Genomic DNA, 19,140 nt, shown 5'->3' with positions numbered 1-19,140 from the left:
CTTTCAGACTTATTACACAGTGAGCACTGTATTCTCAGATAATATAGAAAGAACGGTCTGTGTTTGCTGTGTCTGCTCCCTGAAATGTGCTTTTCCACTCCTTTCCTGGGGCTGTGTGCACCTCTCGTGCTCTGGACTCTCCTTCCGCCCCATCTCTGGGGGACGTTTGTGAAGTTTCCCACTGTGCCCTGGGCCTGCCTCCCAGACCCCCTGCAAAAGCCAAGCTCTACCGCCCCAAACCAGCTTCAGAGCTGACCTGGGGGGCTGGGCGCTGGGGTGGAGAACTGAGCAGTGTGTGGGCTCTCGGAATGGAGACAGAAGGTTCTAGGGGTGAAAACCCATTGACAGAAGTGGAAGCCACTGGCAGAGCCGGTGGGTGTCCGGGGCATAGCGTTCATGGCACAGTAGAGCCATGGCCCCGCGGTCTCCTGAGCTGACCCCTGAGATGACTGCCCAGGGTCCTGCGGGCACCCTAGCTGCAGAATGGCCACCGCCCCCCAGGGCCCCATCCATGAGCCAGGGCACACCTGTCCGAGGGGAGTCTGCTAGCTTTATTTACAGACCCCAGAGGTTGGGGGCAGCGTGGACAGAGACACAGGAGGTGCCCGGGAGCTGGATGCCTCCACGTGGGCCCCACAGGCTGAGGGTCTCTGCCTCTGGGAACTTCTTCAGCTGCTTTACTTCCAGCGCCCGCCGACTTTGCCCTTGGCCGTGGTCCCGGCCTTCTTGCTGCTACAAATGGGAAGCAAGGTGGTCTTGAGCATGAGGGTATCCGGGACCCTGGCCAACCCCTCCCCTGGCCCCTGGCAGCTCTGCCCGGCCCGGCTCTGGAAGCCCCAGCGCGTCCCCCAGCTCCAATCCAGCAGCAGTGACTCACCTGTACCTGCCTAGCCAGGCTCGGGCGGCTTTGCGCAGAGGGAGTCAGTGAGGCTAAGTGGGGGCTGGCGAGAGCCTGGTCCCCCTCCCCCTCCCTCCCTCCCCCACCCGAGGGGCTCGAGACACAGGCGGCAGGGAGACTCTGGGGCCCTACGTCAAGCAGACCGCGTGGGAAGCTGCCACCTTCCCAGCTACTTTGTCCTGAAAAGAGTCTCTGCGCCCTGAGTCACAGCCTCCTGGGGCAGTGGGCTATTCTGGTCCTGCACTCCAGGCCAGCAGTCCCAGCCTGGTGGACTCGGCAGCAGGGAGGGTCTTGTTCCAGAATCAGCCACTGGCTAGAACTGGACCCTGGGGTCGGGAGGTCCCACCCCAAGGGACGGTGGTCCTAGGAACCCGCTGCATCTGGCTGAGCCCTCTGCACGCCAGTGAGCCGGGAGCGAGCTGGGGGCGAGTTAGGATGGGCTGGTGATCAGAGCTCTTTTTTGGGCTTCGGGCTGGAATGGGCCCTGCAGCTCCCAAGGCTTCAGGAGAAGGCCCGGCGCTGGGGCTGTGCCCACAGCCTGAGAACCCTCCCAGCCATGCACACGCACGCACACACACGTGCTCATGCACATACCTGGCCAAACGGCCCCCTCTCAAAGGGACCTGCAAAAACCCCTGCCCTGCACGGAGGCAGGGAGGAGGGCACGTCTCCTTCACCAGCCCCACTGCCCACCTTGGGGCGTGCCCCATCTCGGCCACCAGGCTCCGGGACAAAATCCCTCTCCGGGCCTTACCCAGCAGTTATTGTAAAGGGTCCCATGGACCCCGAGGGTTCACCGTCCTGAGGAACCAGTGATTTCACCCAGGGCCACGGAGGAGCTGGTGACAAAGCCCAGGCCCCCTGATTCCGTCCCAGGTCACCTTTGAAGTGACACGCTGCTGGTACGTCCAGGAGCCCAGTCTGGCTTCGCCAGGCCACTCTGAAGGCTGCCCAGGGGGCTCCTGCCAGCCCTCCCCCAAGCTGCCATCCTTCTGGGCTCTGGGGTTAGGGCTGAGAGGAGGCTGTGGGTCCAGGGGTGCAGGGTCCCGACATGCTGGCCCAAGTGGCCGTCTGGCTAGTCCTGTTACTACCCTGCTGAAGGCCAGCTGCCACCGACACAGGCTGAAATCGCCAGGGCCCTGGCGCGCCCGTGGCAGCTGACCCGTGGGGCCGTGTGTCCCGTGCAGAGCAAGGGACAGGCAGAGCTACTCACTGCTTCTGGGCCTGGTCGATGCGGCTCCTGAGGTTGGTAATCTGCAAACAACACAGGCGACTTACCTGCCGCGTCCAAGCAGGGCCAGGCTAGGGAGTGGCCTCCTGCCCTATGGGCCCCTCGGCGGCCCTGGCAGGTCTCGGCGCTCTTACTGCGTCCCAGCTCCTTTGGTTGGAGGACACTTGGGCTTGTGCCTCCGACCTACTCTTGATGGCCCGAGCTGGAGACCTGGGCTATGACACACAGCAGCCCAGGAGCTGCCACTTACCTTCCAGACTCTGCGGGGTGTGGGGCAGGGGGCATGGGGCGGAGGCGAGGCTTGCAAGCAGAGCCCCTACCTGGTGGGCCCGAGCTCAGAGCCCTGCGGCCTCTCAGTCCTCCGCCCAGCTGCTCTCTCCTGCCGACTGCCCGGGGGGAGGCTGGGGGAAGGCAAGGCCCGGCCCCCGCTGCCAGCCGAGACAGCAGGTCAGCCTCAGCAGCCCCCAGGTGGCAGGCAGGGGGGAGGAGGAAGGCGGGAGGAGAAGAGGAAGGCCTCCGGGGTCTCCGTGCCCCCTGCCGCCGACACCTGCAACGACCCAGGTTTTCGCCATGCGAGAGGCCCACCGTGCATGAACACTCAGAGCCCGGTCCAGGGTGGACCCCGGCTACTTACAACTTGGCCAGCATCTCCACTCTGGCCCGGACGTTCATGATCTAGAAAGACCGAGACGGTTAGAGGGCTGGGTGGGCGGTTGAGGCTCCGGCACCCACCGTGCGCTGGGCTATTCTGGGCCAGGGCTCGTGTGTTTCTTTTAGCGCCCGGGGACCCATCGTGGGCCATGCACAGTCTGTCAGGCAGCAGTTCGGCCCTGGCTCAGCCTCCTGGACAGGAGTAGGGCCGCTCTGGGCTCTCTCTGAAGCCCATTTCCGAGGCAGGCCCTCCCAGGGGAGTATCAGCAGAGAGCCGTGATGCCCCCACGCCTGGTCCTGCCTGCAGGCCGGCAGCGATACACAGGCCCCTGGGGGTGGCCTGGGAGGGGCGTGGTCCTGCTCCAGTTAGAGGTGGGGAAACCGAGGCGCAGGAAGACCAGGCAACTCGCCCAAGGGCACCGGGATCCTGAGAAGGAGGCAGGACTTGCCTGTCTGTCAGTACTGGTCTCCCACACCCTCCATCTCAGGGGCCAGTAGAGGAAGCTGGGAGAGGTGCCCTGAGAGTGGAAGGTCCTCTCCCCAGGACCCTGGAGGCCAGAAGGGTCTGTGCTTCCTTCCCCAGGACTGGTGCCCCCAGCCCCACCCCCAGGCCCAGACTCCGAGGGACGGTGTCCACCCAGGGCTGCCGTCCTGAGTCGTGAGCCCCTCTCAGGCAACTCCTGGCGCCCAACCCCCGGGGGAGGGGCACTGTCCCAGCCCCCTCCCCAGCTCTGAGCTTGGGGGCCTGGGAGGGGACTGGGGAGGACCCCCACCACAGAGGAGCTTGGTGCCAACCTGGTGGGCTTGGGACACTGCTGGCTTTCCACGGTCTCCCCCCAGCCCCCCGAGGGCACTCTGCCCCAATGCTCCCTCCCGCCAGCCCTGGGAGCCAGAACGATGTGGGGAGACTGGCCTGGAGGACACCCAGGCAGGGCCCCCCGCAGGGCAGGGGCCTCGGCGGGGTCCGAGGGGACTCGGGGTGCCCAGGGGTGCCCGCCGGCAGACGAGGGCACAGGAGCTTAGCTCACTTCGTATTTCTGCCGCTTCAGCTTCTCCGCGTACTCAAACTTGTTGGTCTCCAGCTGGTACAGGGTTTCCCAGAGCTCCTTGGCCTTGTCCCTGGGGAGGGAGTGGCAGAGAGGGAGGGCTGGCAGGTCAGCCCCGGGAGGCTGGGCCCGGGCCCCCCCACACCCCGAGGGGCGTCCTCACGTGAGCTTCTCCTCGCTGAGGTGGTCGATGTTGAGGGGCTTCCGCCGCTCGGCCAGGACTTTCTTCTTCATCTCCCGGGCCGTCTGCTTCTTGCCTCTCTTCTGGTCAGCCTGAGGGGACACGACAGTGGGGACGTGGCGCGGCCGGCCTGAGGGCGTGGCGGGGACCCCCGGGCCACAGGCCCCGTGCTCACCTTGGCCAGGTAGCTGCTGTAGTTGACGCCCATGGAGGACAGGGCCTTCTTCTTCTTCAGGTCGTCCTCGGCCTTCCTCTTGGCGTCCTCTTCCTCCCGCCGGGCTTTCTCCTCCTGCGGAGACCCCACCCCAAGACCTCAGGGCAGGCATCGAGGACTGCCTGGGCTTGGAACCTTCTGGAAGGTCCAGGTCCTGGTCGGGTCAGCCCTCTCGCGGGGGTCCTGCAGGGCGTGGGGACCTTAGCCACCGGCCCGGGTCCTTGGCCGGTGTCAAGGGGAACGTCGGGAGAAGGGGGGTCTGGGAGCCCGGCGTTTCTGGGGCCGGGGGCTGGGGGGGTGCCTCACCGCCAGCCTGTTCTGACGCTCCCTCTCCTTCTCGGCCCGGATCCTCTGCTGTTCAGCTCTCTCCGCACGGCGCTTCTCCTGCAGCCGGACGAGGGCCGGGTCACTGCGGCCTGGCCACCCCGGGCCCACGCCCGCCCACGGCTGCCGGCACTCACGATTCTCTCCTTGAGCGCGACCAGCTCCTCTTCCTCCTTCTTCCGGGCCTCGAAGTGGCTGTCGATGAGAGCCTGCAACTCCATGAGGTCTTTGTTCTGCCGCTTCTTCTGGATGTCCTGTGTGGAACAGGCCCGTCACCCCCAGCCCTCCTCCGGAACTCCGGGCTCCCTGGCCCTCCTGGGGGCCGGCGGCTGCCTGCTCCCTTAGCCACAGGGTAGGAGCGGTGCCCTCCCCGTGGTGAGTCCAGGCCGGGCGCGGCCCTGAGGTCAGTCAGCACCCCCGGGACGGACTGGCCCTGACGTGGCCCCGTTGTCGTGCCCAGAGGTGCCCTGCATGGATCGGGAAGAGAGGAAATTGGGGAGTGAGGTAGCCTGTTGGATACACAGATGGATGGGTGGGTGAGTGGATGGGTGAGTGGATGGGTGGGTGGGTGGGTACGTGGATGAGTGGGTAGATGAGTGGATGGACGATGGGTAGATAAATGGATGGACGGAGAGATGAATAGATGGATGAAGGCTATAGATGGTTGGAGGAAAGGACAGATGGGTGGATGCACAGACGGATGGATGGATGGATAGATGGTTGGGTGGGCGGAGGATGGATGGATAGGTGGGTGGGTGGGTGGGTGGAGGAAAGCATGGATGTGTAGATCGGTGGGTGAGTATCTGGTTGAGTGGATGGACGATGGGTGGATAGATGGATGGGTGAGTGACGGATGGACGGACTGATGAATGGAGGGATGAAGGATACAGACGGATGGAGAAAAGGACAGATGGATGGACGCACAGATGGATGGATGGGTGGGGGAGGAGGGAAGAAAAGTATCTATTACTGGAGGAGTTTCTTCCGGTCCAGGAATGAATCAAAGCAGAATGGCGTGGAACCAGGGAGCCTGAGCTCTGGCTGCTCTAGAGGAGGTGACCTCCTCAGGCTTAGCCTGCAGCCTGGAAGCTGGGGGCTGCGGGGAGGGTGTGTTGATCTGGGTCCGGAAACTTACATCGAAGTCTACTTTCTCCCCTTCCGGGATCTTAGGAGCCGTGAGTCTGAAGAAGAGAGAGAGGCTCATGAGTGGAGACGAGTGGGGACCCCACCAGGACAGCTGGCCTGACCCAACCCGGCCTGGCCCTCCCGCCTTTCAGCCTGGCACCTGGCCGGGGACGCACTGCCTGACCTTTGCTCTTATCACACATATAACCTACTGTCCCCAGAATGGCTTGACCCTTCGAGGAGGTTTCAAGCATCCCTCTGTTTTGCCAACTTCTGGACCTCGCAAGAGCTGTCTCACCCCCCTCTGTCCAGGAAGGGTAGCCTAGCTTTCTTTCTCAAACAAATAAACAAATGTGGCGAGGTCAGACCAGAGGGCAGGGTGGTCACCGCACACCCTCCCAGGGCCTTTGGCCTCTGCGGTCAGGAACGGCTGTCTTGGATGACCCTTTGCGTTTCTCTGGCCTCTCTTTGATCTTTCTTTCTGGGGACCCAGAGGAAGGGGGGCTAGGCAGAAAGCAGTGCGAAGAAGAAATGAGACCTCTCCCTGAATCCGGCCGGCTGTAACAGCCATGCTCTCCACTCTCCCCTGAATACCTTTCAGATGGAGCAAAGAGTTAAATCAACAAGAACAACAACAATTTCTTCAAAAAAGAAGAAAGTGGAACTGAATATGGACCGGGATGCTGGCGCAGGAAAGGATTTTCTAAGCTCGGAAGGTCCTGCTCGGGAACTCCATGCAAATGAAAAACTTATGGACATGGAAAAAGACACAGCGCAAAAGGGGGGAAAGAAAAACCAGACTAGAAAAATCTTTTCAGCAAATACAGAGAAGACTTATATCCTTATGCAAACGGATGATTAAGAAAACACAGAGACACCCCCGCCGTTAGATAAATGGGCAGAGAGCGTAAGCTAGCAGCTCCCCAAGAAGAAAGACCACCAGTCAACACACGAGGGAAAGGCCATCAAAGGAATGCGAAGGAAAACAACCCAGAGAGGCCGTTTCTCATCCATCCGTCAGAGGCTCCGTGTGCAGGCACGTCGCGGTCCCCGGGCATGCGGCGTGGAGACCGCGCTGGCGGCCCTCGTGGAAGCCGTTTGGCAGACGATATCAAAAGCCTTAAGAACGTTCCTACTCTTTGACCCAGTAATTCCATTCTGGGAATGAGGCCTAGGGAAATAACCCGAAAGACAGAAAATGCTTTCCACCCAGCGTTATTTATGATAGTAAAATATTGGGGAAAGCCTTAATATCCTGCAATAGAGGAATGGTTAGGAAAATTATGGTTTGTCCAATTGATGGAATATTATGTGGCCATTCAAAATATTTAAGAAGACTATGTAAAAACATGGAAAAATACTTAGAAACAGCGCTGCATTTTAAAAAAAGCAGAATTCAAGGCTGTATAGACAGGACGATGTTTGAAAAACAGCTCAGTTTCAGTCTTTTTTTCCGAGCCCGATGCATGGCAAAAGAGTAGGAAGAAATAAGGCCTTTTTATTCCTTTCTACTCTTTTCCGCAGTCTGGCAGGCGGGGTGGGAGAGTTATAGATGATTTTTTTTCATTGGACTTTTACGTATTTTCCAAATTTTCTTTAATGAGGTGTTTTATTTTCATAATGAAAACACAAACATTTTTTTAAAACTAGAAAATATCTTGTGACCCGGCAGCTTTCTTTAAAACTGCTGAAAAATAAAGTGTAACGGACGGAAATGTGCTGGCTATACGTTCACATATTTCCAGTCTTCTTTGGAGAGTCCGTAAGGCTCCCCTAAGTGGGAGTGAACACTTGGCGTGCGCTCATACGCTCTGACATTCCATCCCGTGCAGAGCAAAGGCAGGCATGAATCCTCTGAAGGATAAGGGGGTGAAGCATGTGCAAAGTGCCGTGGCTTCGTACGTACTTATCAGAAACAGAAAAGTCAGGAAAGTCGGATTAAAACAAAACATCTCTGAACCACTCACTGACATGTGGGCAAAACGAGGGAAAGAAAGTCCCTTCGAGCAAGGAAGATGGTTCCCCAGAGAGGGTCGAGGCCCCCGTGAAGGGAGGGATCGTGGCTGCGGTCAAGGTTTTGTTCCCAAGTGGATTTCAGGGGTGAGACCCTCCTTCCCACCACCCCACTTTCACGCCTATTTCACATCTAGGGCCCTGGGAGATGGAGGGCAGCAGGCCGGTACAGGGGGGCCGGAGAGGGCACAGGGAGCTCTGTGGGGCCTCCCTCTCTCTGCCCTGTCTTCCCCAACTTCCTACACCCCTTCCTCCCTCCGTCCATTGTCTCCTCCTGCAGGAAGCCCTCCTTGCCAACACTGGATGATCCGGGGCAGAACCACGCCCGACTGGACTTCCAGAGTCTGTCTCTGCCCGTCTCTGGGAGGTCTGACCCCCACCTGTGTGTGTGTGGGGGGCTGTCCCCAGTGACCCCATTCCCATGATGCCTCAGCAGAAATCTGGAACCTTCAACACCAAACCAAGGAGCAAAGAAGCAGCTGCTGCTCTCAGGGGTGGGGTCTCCAGAGCCTGATGCACTTTGCTGCTTCCTCGGGGGCCCGGAGCCCAGCCCTGGGGCACCTGGTTCCCCAGGTGGCCTCGGGCCCCGTCCAGCCTGCCCGCCCGGGCTTCTCCTCCAAGCCTGGGCTCCAGGCCTCACCCTGCCCGCCCCGCCCGCCCGACGTCCATCCCTGCCCACCCCACACTCACTTGAGTCTTGGCTTCTCCTCTGGTCAGCAGGGCACCGGCGTGGGGAGAGGGGAGAGGGGAGAGAGACCAAGTGAGATGGACAGCACACTCCGGCCACCGGGTCCCTGGGGGCCTCAGGCTGGGGGCAAAGACCCCACCAGGAGCAAAGGGGGTCTTGCCCCCACTCTGGGCCCACGGAGGTCCCTGTGGGGTCTGAGGAGGGGAGCTCGGGTGCGGGGCCCAGGACACTGGCGGGAGAAGCGAAAACGGAGCCCAGACATAGAGCATCCTCAGGGGGCAGAGGCAGGAGAGAAAGACCAGAGATGGCGGTGGGGGTGAGGGGCGGAGGGGGGGCAAAGACCGGGGGTGGGGGGAGCATTCCCCTGCCCAGGCTCCGGTCTGCTGGCCGTTCCCCACTGACCGCCCCATCGTGGTGTCAGGCAGTACTAAGTCCCGAGGCAGACGCAGAGCGAAGCGGCAAGGCCTGGCCTTTGGAGGCCCCGGTGCTGGGAGAAGAGGACACACAGGCGGGCAGGCGCGTCTGCGGGTCTGTGCGGACGAGCTGCGTGCGGCCAGGGGCCTTACCTGCCTCACCCTCCCACCCTTCCTCGGCATCGTCAGGAAAGTGCACACACAAGAGGAAGCGGCAGGGCAGCAGGGGTGAGTCGGGGTGCGAGCAGGGGCACGGGTGAGGGCCCAGGGCAGACGCCAGCCAGGGGGCACACCCCGACCCCTCTTCCCCTGGGTGTGCGTTGGCCTGGACCCTGTTTGTGACCCCAGCTGAAGGCCAGAGAACTTGCGTCTGGGTAGGGGCTGGAGGAGCTGTGCGGCCAGGATGCCCCAGGAGAGACCCGGCCCCACCCCAGGAGGCCGTGGCTGGAGAGGCCGCTGACGGCCTGTGGGTGCTGGGTGCTGGCTTCTTTGAGTCTTTCCACCAGGGGTGAGCGGTTCTGGGGACCGAACGCCTGGGTTTGGTTGGGCTGAAGCCCGAGGGGGTCTGGAACAACTCGGTTAATAAAGCTTCTTGGGGCCTCAGACCTGGTTCCAGTCCCAGCCCAAGGAGACGAGGGTGCTCACGCAGAGCCCCGAAGGGCCCTGCGTCAGCTCGGCCCCAAGGCGGGGGCTCCTGACTCGCAAGGGAGCCTGTCCCAGCCCCTTAAGAGGCTTCTCTTCCAGAGCCCGGCTGGGCCATCTCACAGGACTGGCCTTATGACAGGTGGCCTGTCCGGGCTGCAGCCCTCAGACCTGAGACCCCACCTGGCTGGGCTAACCCAGCCGCCCTCACGTCGGGGGCTGCTTCATTTGACCCTCCCTGCCTCCCCGGGCCCTGGGGAGGTCCTGGCCAGCCTGGATGCAGCCCGGGATCTGCAGGGGGCCTGGCAGCACCCTAGCCCCATCCTTCAGTCCCTGCCCTGGGCCCTTTGGTGGCAATGACGCCTGGCCGTCAGCCTGTCTGAACCGCCAACGCGCCCCTGCACTTGGTCTGGCCCCAGGCCTGTTGGGGGTGGGAGGGCCTTTGGCAGGGTCTCCCCTCACATCCCCCTCGGCTCACAGATCGCACGGTTCCTTAGCACCCAACCCCACTCCCACAAAGAGCGCCCCCAGCCCCCTGGCACAACTCAGTTTTCAGGCGGGCCTGACGTCACTTCCGCCCGCACCTGGTGGGGGACTATGAGCTTGGGGAGACTGAGGGAGACGGCGCTTTGGGAGCAGACACCAGGGGAGGGTGTGGGGGAGGCCAGGTACCACGCAGCAAAGCTCCCCAGGCAGCAGGCGAGCGGGCAGCGGCCCGGCATCCCCAGCCCCGTCTGTCTGTTGGCCTCAGGGCCGGTTCCAGGGTGACCTGGTGACCTTGTGACCACCACAGCCCTTGCCTGCACCCCGGTTCCTGCAAGGCTCAGCATTCGCTGCCCGACCTTCAGGGCCGGCACGTCTCTTTCTCTTACAGGTGGCCTCGCTTCGGGGGCTGTGCTCCGGGTTCTGGCCCAGCCGGGAGGCCCCCCGTGGCCCCCTGAGACATTGTGTGAAGGCAGGGGCTGCCCGACTAGGGCGCTGACTTGAGCCCGCACCGCCGTCACCTCCACCCCGGGTAGGGCAGGCCCACCCAGGGGGCCTCCTCGCGCCTGGGTGTGTCTGGCTCCAGCCCAGGCGATGGGTGGGATGCTGGGACCTGACTGATTGCTCGTTTGCACGCAAGGCCCCCAGCTGTTCCGGGTCCCCGACATCCCCACCTCAGCCTCAGCCTGACTTTCTGCTTCACCCCACTTGCCTCTCCACCCTTCCTTTAGCCCCCGCCTTACTTCCCCTCTCTGCCCTGCTATCTGGGGCAGGGCGGAGGCCACCTGCCCTGCCTCTCCTCCTCTGCTCTTCCCCACCCAGCCCTGGTGGATCCCGAGGGTCCCAGTGGACCCCAGCACAACCCTCTCGAGGCCCACACCCCTCTCAGGCCCTACACTCGGCTCTGCTCTTACCTCGAGGCTGACCGCCTCCATCTGCCTGCCGGCGACCCGGGAACGGCCTCGTGCCCCCAGCCCTGAAGGCCCTCTGCCTGCTTCCCGGCAGCGAGTCCCGCCTGAGCCAGCGCCCCAGGCCTGACTGTCCCCACCCTGTCCCCAGCAGGAATGGCAGCGAGAGTCATGCAGGGAAGGAGGAAGAAGTGGTGGGGGCTCAGGCCCCGGTACGGGGACTGGGGTCGGGGGCGAACCTACCTTCCTGGACTTCCTCTGCAAAAGCGGCACCGTGGGGGGAAAGGGGGGGAAGAGAGAGAACCAGCTGTGAACCTTGGGGCAGAGGCTGAGGGGAGGGGAGCCGCGGGCGAGCGGAACACACGGTGAGTAGGTTACGCGGCCCCTCTCGTTCTTCGCGGCCGGGAGGCAGCTCACACCCGCCCACGGCCACGTGTGCACATGCGCCCACACGAGACTGAAGTCATGGCACCTACCTGGTTCATGAACTTCATGGACTAAGGAGCCATGCGTGGGTCAGAGGTCAAAGGAGAAAGGATCCAAGGTTAATGGAGACAGCCGGTGGCCATGGGAGGGTCAGTGGCCGAGGCCGAGGGGTGGGGAGGGTGCGAGGAGTGAGCGAGACAAGGGCAGTGCTGGCCCGGGGCAGCGTCCCCCCAGGTCCCGTCCCTGCCTCTCCTCGGAGTTTCCCGCCCCGCTCTCTGCTCCTGTCAGGACTTCGCTGCTGGGCACGGGGCTGTCGGGGCCCTGCCTGCCTCTGCTGCCTCCCCTCTTCCCGCCTTCTTCAGGCCCCCAGAAGACTTCCGTGCAGGGACAGGGCTGTGACCTGGCGGGGTGGGACCAGGGGCTGGGGGCCTGTAGCCCAGGAAGTTTCCTACCAGCCTGAGAGTGGGGGACACGCCTGCCAGGGCGCTTGGGCAGCAGGCGCCAGCCCTCAGCTGCTCTGACCAAGGACCCAAGCACGGCTAGGGAGTGACAAGGGCTCCGGCAGGGGGCTGACGGGCCCGGCTCAGGGCGCTGACCGCGGGGCCTGCCCCGCCATCGCCCTGTGCTCACCGAGATCCAGGCCGGGTCCCCGGCCCTGCCGAGGGGTCAGGCGCTGCGGGGCTCTGAGGTACCCACCCTGGGGTGGAAGGCTGGCTTCAGGGCTGTCTCCGGGGCAGCTAGGTCTACATCTGGTCCAGCAGTCCCCCCACTGACCAGCCCTCCCTGGGCCAGGGGGTGGAGGACCCCGTCTGCCACCCTGCCCATGTTTGGGGGTGCGGGCCCTCGGGGCCCCCTATCTGGTCAAGCACTGGCCGTGGTTAATGGGTTACGCTGGGGCCACATGTGGGGGCCCCTTGGCTGGCTGGCGCCTGACTGTTCCCCCCCGCCCCCCGCTGCGTGCCCCAGCCAGCCCCAGGCGCCCCATGTGGCCAGAAGCCCTGTGTCCTCGTACCTTCCTCGTGGACCTCATGGGCTTCTGCAGGCGAGGGGGGCGCTGGGTGTGCGGTGGCAGGAGGAGAGAGGAGAGGTTAGGCCAGGAGCACACTGCACGTCCTTAGGCGGGGGGGGGGGGGCACACAGGGTCACTGAGGTCGGGGGGCAGAGGGCTGGAGGGTGGGCGGGGGGCTGGGGTCCTGGACCCCACTTACCTTCCTCCTGGGCCTCTTCTGAGGAGGGAGCCAGAGGGTGCAGGAGGGAGAGAGGGAACAGGACAGCTGTTAGGGGCCACGTGGTGGGGGCGAGGAAGGGAGGCAGTCCCAGGTGCGGGGGAGGGTGGTGGGCAGCCGGCGCTCCAGGGACCGGGGGAGGCTGGCCCTGCTTCGAGGGCCTGCAGGACCTCAGAGAGCTCAGGCCTCGGCCTCGCCTCTGCAGTGTGACCTCCTCCCGGCCCTGGGGGTCTCCGAGCCCCTTCCGCATCCGCGGGGAGCCTGCTCCGGACTGCGGTGCCTATGCACCGGAGGGTCTCGCTAAGTCTGACTCTGAAGGTGTTATGGGACAAGCCCAGGAGACGTGGGCCTGAACGCGGGCGGCCAAGGCAGGTCTTAGAGGACCCAGCTCGGGGGACCTGTGCCCCCGGCCCCGTCGCCTTCCCTGGCGAAGGGCGGCTCCCGGGACCACGGCTCCCTCTCAGAAGGAGTCTTTCTACCTTTTCAGCAGAAAAAGAAATGTTTTGCTCACGTTGTTAGGGCAGCCAAGTGTTTTCAAAATATTTTCAAAACCTAGCGCCCAGAACGCCCCACAGGAGAAGCCTGCCTGGTGGAGCTCGGGAAAGCCTTCCCGCGGTTGAGCGGGTGCCAGCGGCCGCGCACGAGCGCCCGTCGGGCCTGAGAACCACCCGTGCGCGCCCTTCCCAGGGGCCGTGGCTCCGCTCCCACGCCTGCCTGGGCACGGCCCACCAGGAGGCTCCCACAGACTTGGGCTAGGGAGGGGTCTCCAGATCCGCCTGGAGGTTCCTGCTCCCAGAGGGAGGGGGGAGGGGGAGGATGCTGGGAGAAACAGAGAGAGACACAGAGACAGAGACACAGGCAGAGACAGAGAGGCAGAGCTGTGGAGAGGCAGGCAGGGCCCACACACCCAGCCTTGCTATTAACGGGGTGAGTGTCTTCACAACCAAATCCCAGGTAACTCCACACACCATGGACACCGTGCATGAGGTTATTACGTATAAGTAACACATAACAATGCAAAAAGTATTATTGAGGGGTCAGTGAGTGCTTCCTGTTAATCGAGTAACGAGGTGGGCAGTTAGGGGTGGTGGCAAGTGGGGATTAAGGATGAGGAAGGTGGACAGTTACTTGGTGAGTCTGTGGGGGGGGACTGGAGGCCCCCTGGGGACAAGAGTGGACATGTGGGGCGGGGGGACTTCCGGGGCTGCCTCGGTTACCGTCCCTCTCTACTCCTCTGCCAGGGTTAGAGCAAAGGAGAGGGGCCAGCTAGAGGGTGCGCTGGGGCCCAGCCTGGGAGGCGAGGAGGGTGGCGCCCGCCTGCCCCGTCGCCCACTGCCACGCCACTCCGGCTGGCCAGAGAGGGGCCCAGGAGGAGGAAGAGGCTCTGGCGGTGACTGTGGCTCCCGGGGAGGGGTCTGGGCTGCGGAGGCCCAGGTCCTATCCTGGGAGGGCGGCCCCGCTGCCCAGACGAGCCTGCAGTGCAGGCCGGGTGGCTCAGGGACTGGGCCCAGGGCCCTGGCCTTTGAGAAGAGGTGTAGGGGCAGGAGTGGGAGCCCATTCACAGAGGGGGCGATCGGACGCGGCTTCCAACGGGGGCTCCCCGGGAGAGGCTCCAGCAGCGGCTGGCCCTCCCCACCTGGACTTTCTGTCTAGAGGCCGATGCAGAGACAGTCTGGCTTCCACACTTACCCTCGACGTGTTCACTGTGGGGGAGAGAGGGGGAGGGGGGTGAGGGGGGTGGGAGCTCTCGGCAGGGGGTCCTCTGACCTCTGAGCACAGCCGAGGTCCAGGGGTCCCGAGGCAGGGCGGGTACTCACACTTCCTCGTCAGACATGGTGGGTGGGTGGTTTCTGCAGGGGTGGAGGGAGACCGGGGTGAGGATTACGAATTGCCTTGACCTAGAGGGGCTGGAATGGGTGGGGGATGGGCCCTTGGCGTGGGGCTGCAAGGGGACGCCCATCAACAGGGGTCTTGGGCCAACTCTCCGGCCTTGGGCGGGCGGCTCCTGCGCTCGGAGCCTCCCCAGCAGGCCGCCTGGCTTCCTCCAGGGCTCCAGGCCCCCCAGCCCTCTTCGCCCCTGATCTGATCCCATTCCGCCCCCCTTCCTGCCCTGGCTCCAGCCTGGAGCTTGGACTCCCGGAGCTGGACGGGATGCTGGAAGGTCGTGGCAGGGCAGACATCCTCTCTATAGCATTCCCCGAGGAGGGTCATCCAGGATGCACGCAGCTCGTCCAGGCCGGCGGGGGGCGGGGGCGGGGGCCCGCGGGCTGCTCTGCACCGCGGAGCCGTGCTGCTGCTGCGGCCTCAAAACCTCCCTCTTGGTGGTCTCTGCTCTCGGGCCTAGATGGGGGGGGCTCCCAGGGAGCCCCCAAATTACAGAGCTTGGCACCTCCGAGTGGGAACCTTGGACCTTCCCTGGCCTTTCCGCCCGCCATCCCCACAAGGCCCCCTCCTCAGGTGTGAGCCCAGGCTCCCTTCTCTGACTGACGCTTTCCCGTTAGGACCCCGTGTCCTCTTATGGGGGTGCCCAGGGATCCCCTGGGGTCTCCCGTGGCCCTCTGCAGAGCCCTCTTCCAGAATCACAAGCGTGCACGAGACATTCTGTTCCCCCACACGCACCCCCGTCTCCCCCTTGCCCCAGCAGACAGCAGACTGAGCCCCGGCTCGTGAGGACGGGGTCTGGGCTGTTTCTCTGTGGGGGCCCCTCAGCCTGGTGCCCGTGCCAGGCGCACATGGCCTCCAAGAACTGAGTGGACGGCCCCGTCCCTCCCTCAGCCTGCTTTCCCAGGCCCTGTGGATGCCCTTGAACGTGTCAACGTCTGCGGGGAAGCCTGTACCCGGGCCTGGCTGCATGTGTCCAGGTGTGGGCGGCGCCGGGCCAGCGCTCTCGGGGACCGTCTATCCGTGAGCTGGCCACCACACAGACCTGAGGCAGCCGGGCCTGGGAACGCTCGGAGCAGCTGCATCAGAATGTTGGCCCCGGGTTTCGAAAAACAGAGTTCATGACAACTTGCTACAGCTTGAAGACAATAGTTATGGCCCCCCGCCCCGGGAGATTTGTATAAGAAAAACACAAGTTCATCATCTAAAAATGCGTTTACATCGCATTGCTAAGGTGGGAACAGTTTTCCGAAGCCTCTGTCAAGAATGTTCATTTTCCCAGAGCAATTTAAGCTCCATGCAAAATTAACCAACGGATGGGTCTCTGCTAAGCCCTCCAGGAAGCCGAGCCGTTTTCTCGCATCCTGAGGTCCCTTCCCGGGGCTCTGCTGCCCCCTCAGGTTACAGCCTCTCGCTCGGTCTACAGCTGGGGTCTCACGGTCCCTCGGCCCAAACCCTCCTGGTGGGCCCTGCCCCTGGGTGTCAGGCCCCCGCCCCGCCCAGGCCACTGTCCTCGCCCTACTGTGCCCACCTCTCCCCCTGGCAGGGCCCGACACCTGTCAGCCGCCTTGACAAGGGGTGGTCGTGGCCTGAGTCCAGGGGTGGGTTATTTTTAAGGAGCCAGTGGCAGCTGAGACGTCCAGAAATAGGCACCCGAATTAGCCAAGACACCTCTGCCCAGAAACCCAAGACGATGGGAGGGGGGACTGGGAAGGCAGCCCCCGCTCAGGTCTCGGCCTGCGTCCCCGCCCCCGCCAACCCCCCGCCTGTCCCCGGGGCTGGGCCTCTTGTCTTCTGGGCCAGAGTCCCAGGGGCCGTGCAGGCGGGCTCCCGCATACCCAGGCAGGGTGTCCTACCCTCTAAAGAGGGAAACTGAGGCCGCTCTGGGCTCCTTTTCTTCCCAGCAAAGCCCTGGGGCTGACACCACGGGCTGCTCTGTCCCACCCGCCCTCCCCCTGAGAGGGGCCCAGGGTGCGGTGTGCTTGGGGGCAGGGTGGCATTTCGACAGCTGAGAAGGAAACCAGTTGTCCATTTAATGTCCTGCCCCCAGAGGGGCCATTGTGAAAACAGCCTCTGAGGTCACCGCTCCTTGGGGACACCCTCTCCTTCCTTCCTTCCCAAGTGACAAGATGGGGGCGGGGAGGCAGGAGGCCCTGCTGCTCGCTTGCTGTGGGCCCTGACCCTGTTCCCTGACCCTCACCCCCCACCCCCGACATCCCATCTCCTCTCAGAATGACTGAGGGCACCAGAGAGGCTGCTGCCCGGTGAAGGCGCCCCATCCCATGACGTCAGGAGGGTCAGCTGAGCCCTGGTTCGAGGGGGCACAGGAAGGACAGGAGGGGCCTCCTGGGAGTTCGTGCTCCTCGCGTCCAGGCTGAGGTGGGACACGTCTTCCTTGGGCAGACAGGACAGACGCCCAGCTCCCCACCCCTCCCTCTGTCCCCCCCCAGCCCAGGCCCCATCCACTCCAGGCCTTGGCCTCTGGGCTGCTGGGGTCCCCGCCACCCGTCCCCCAGACCCACTCCTGCGGTGAACCCCACCAGCCACCGTCGTAGCTGTCGTCTTTACAGACGGCGGCGTTAGAGGCGGTGGCCGCTGGGCCGAGGGCTCCAGCCTCCTGGGAGAAGCTGGCCGAGGCGCCCCTCAGCTTAGCAGAGCCCTGTGGAAAGGCTGGGGCGGGGAGGGCGGCCGCACCGCAGCAGGTGGCCTCGAAGCCCTGGGCAGCGCCCCTTCCCGGCTTCTTCACCTCGAATCGTCACCGTTGTCTAGCCATCTGCCTTGGGACCACCCGCTCACCCCCGGGCCTTCCAGGGAGCCCCCTCCTTCCTCCTTCTTGGGCCTCCCCTGCCCCTGTACTCTGGTCTGGAAGGGCTTCCTCTGCCTCTGATGTTCAGAGAACGTCACCCCGCGATGCCAGCACCCCAGTCCGTTGGGACCCTGCGGTGGCTTCCTGGGTCTCCAGGACGCCATGCTTAAAGTGGCAAAAGGCTAGGGAGGCACAGCGTCCTGCACCCGGGACCCCAGGACGCACCCAGGCCCACCGGCACACAGCAGGCCGGCCCGGTCCCGGGGCTGCCCTCAGACATACTGACCTGCGGCTGGGTCTGGAGAGATGGGCAGGAGCTCCCTGCGGACAGGACCGGCTCAGGCACTGCCCGCTCGCTGCATGCTCTCATGTTATAGTGACATTCGATCTTTCCCGGCAGCCCATTGGCCAGGGGCTGTGTGGCCCGGGTGCGTGGGACGGGCGGGAAGGGGCTGTGCCTTGAGGCCCCTTACCAAGTATAGCAAGAACAGAGGAGGGGGCGCAAGGAGGCGAGGAGGGGGGGAAGGAGACGAGGGCCGCCCCCCTCCCCCAGGAAGTGTCAGCTTCTATTTTTACTCTCTGACAGTGGGCACATTCTTCACGGGCGGAGGAGGGTGAAGGAGGGCATTGGGTGGCCCTAGGGAGGAAGCTGAGGGCTCTCCTTGGGCCAGGCTGGTGTGGGGTCCCCAGAGCTGGGGCCCCATCTTCCCCGGGGGAGCTGCCCCTCCCTCCGAGGTGTCTGCCCAGGAAAGGCATCTGCCCGGCCAGGCTGCATTACGCAGGCCCCAGGCCCCTCCGCCTCCCCATCAGAGGCAGCAGCAGGAGGTCCCCGAGACCCCCAAGGATAGAAGACCCTGTGAGCCTTCGGCCAGGCCCTCGGCAGGTCCGAGCCCCACCGAGTGGTTCTCTGCGTGATGGCGTTAGGACATACAGCATAAATGGGCAACAGAAATATTAACTCAAGTCTGACTGGAGGGTCTGGCATCTCCCCAGTGGCTGGTGCCTCCCAACGCTAGGGGCCACACCTCTGAGGTCTGCCCGGGAGCTCACCGTGTGGGGGTCCTGACCCTGCAGGCCTCTCTCTCGCCACGGGCCAGGCTCAGGGTGCTCCCCACAGCGGGCTCCACCGTTCGCCCGTGGAGCCCAGTCTTTCTTTGCTCGGGACTCCAGGTGGCACCATCCAACCGGCAGACACCTCACCCAGGGCTTTCCATGGTCCCCACGCTGGCCAGTGAGGCCACGAGCTCCTACGCACCCCCCCCCCCCCGAATCAGGGAAACTGAGACACAGTGTAGGAAAGAGCAGCCCCAAGCCTCCTTCCGGACGTGGAAGGCTCCAGGCGAGGGGCTGGTCGGTCACGGATGACGGGGGCCATGGATGCTGGCCTGATCCGGAGCAACGGCTGGTGGGCTGGAGCGCGGGACAGGGCTCGGCCCCAAGGACACTCAGATGAAGCACCTGCCTTCTGGAGGCTTAGGGGCATCTGGACGACTGGCTCTCACAGCCCAGCCCGGGCTGCCCCTGGCTCTGCGCCCCACTCTGGGTCCCCAGAGCCTTCTGGAAGGTTTCTCTCAGCACCTCATCCAATTTCTACACATTGGAGACAAGGCTACGGGGACCCGAGATAGGCAGGGTGGGCCCACCGGCCACAGCAAGGGGAGCCAGAGTCCTGGGCCCCCAGTGGGCAGGACAGAGCCCCTCCCCAGAGCTCCTGGGGGCGGGAAGCCCCCCAAGGCCAGAGCTGCTGGGGCCCTTCCCGCCTCCCTGTCGGAACTCTGAATTCCTCCTCCTGTCCAGCCTCGGATGGGAGAGCGTTTGACGGGCCACACGCGTGCCCGGCCCTCGGCTGACCCTGACCAACTTTCTGTCCAGTGGGGTCAGCTGTAGAGCCTCTTCTGCAAAAGGCCCCCGAGCGGCTGCTGGGGCCGCCCCGGCCCAGCTCGTCCTCACGGGGGGAGCTGACAGCCCTTCTCAGGCTGGGGCC

At 63.9% G+C, this 19,140-nt stretch overlaps 1 protein-coding gene across 7 annotated transcripts; it reads right to left on the bottom strand.

The window, feature by feature from the left end:
* Nucleotides 1-530: 530 nt before the first annotated feature.
* TNNT3 (troponin T3, fast skeletal type) lies at nucleotides 531-17,580 on the bottom strand. Of its 7 annotated transcripts, none has more exons than XM_049714055.1 (16): nucleotides 17,443-17,580; nucleotides 14,287-14,319; nucleotides 14,159-14,172; nucleotides 12,452-12,469; nucleotides 12,256-12,297; nucleotides 11,294-11,314; nucleotides 11,061-11,075; nucleotides 8,374-8,392; nucleotides 5,681-5,726; nucleotides 4,683-4,799; nucleotides 4,528-4,605; nucleotides 4,183-4,296; nucleotides 3,990-4,099; nucleotides 3,809-3,899; nucleotides 2,764-2,804; nucleotides 531-732 (listed from the first exon to the last, which is right to left on the bottom strand). In XM_049714055.1, exons 2-16 carry the CDS (start codon nucleotides 14,301-14,303, stop codon nucleotides 678-680), a joined length of 798 nt encoding a protein of 265 aa, XP_049570012.1. In that variant the 5' UTR covers nucleotides 14,304-14,319; nucleotides 17,443-17,580; the 3' UTR covers nucleotides 531-677. The 7 variants fall into 7 exon arrangements, with proteins under 7 accessions (XP_049570012.1, XP_049570011.1, XP_033258447.2 ...); XM_049714054.1 differs by lacking the exon at nucleotides 2,764-2,804 and adding an exon at nucleotides 2,112-2,152; XM_033402556.2 differs by lacking the exons at nucleotides 2,764-2,804; nucleotides 11,061-11,075 and adding an exon at nucleotides 2,112-2,152.
* Nucleotides 17,581-19,140: the final 1,560 nt, after the last annotated feature.

This window comes from Orcinus orca, chromosome 8 (assembly GCF_937001465.1).
Source record: "Orcinus orca chromosome 8, mOrcOrc1.1, whole genome shotgun sequence".
Lineage (NCBI taxonomy): Eukaryota > Metazoa > Chordata > Mammalia > Artiodactyla > Delphinidae > Orcinus > Orcinus orca.
The sequence above is the reverse complement of the archived record's forward strand: the minus strand, read 5'-3'. Positions and strand labels throughout refer to the sequence as shown.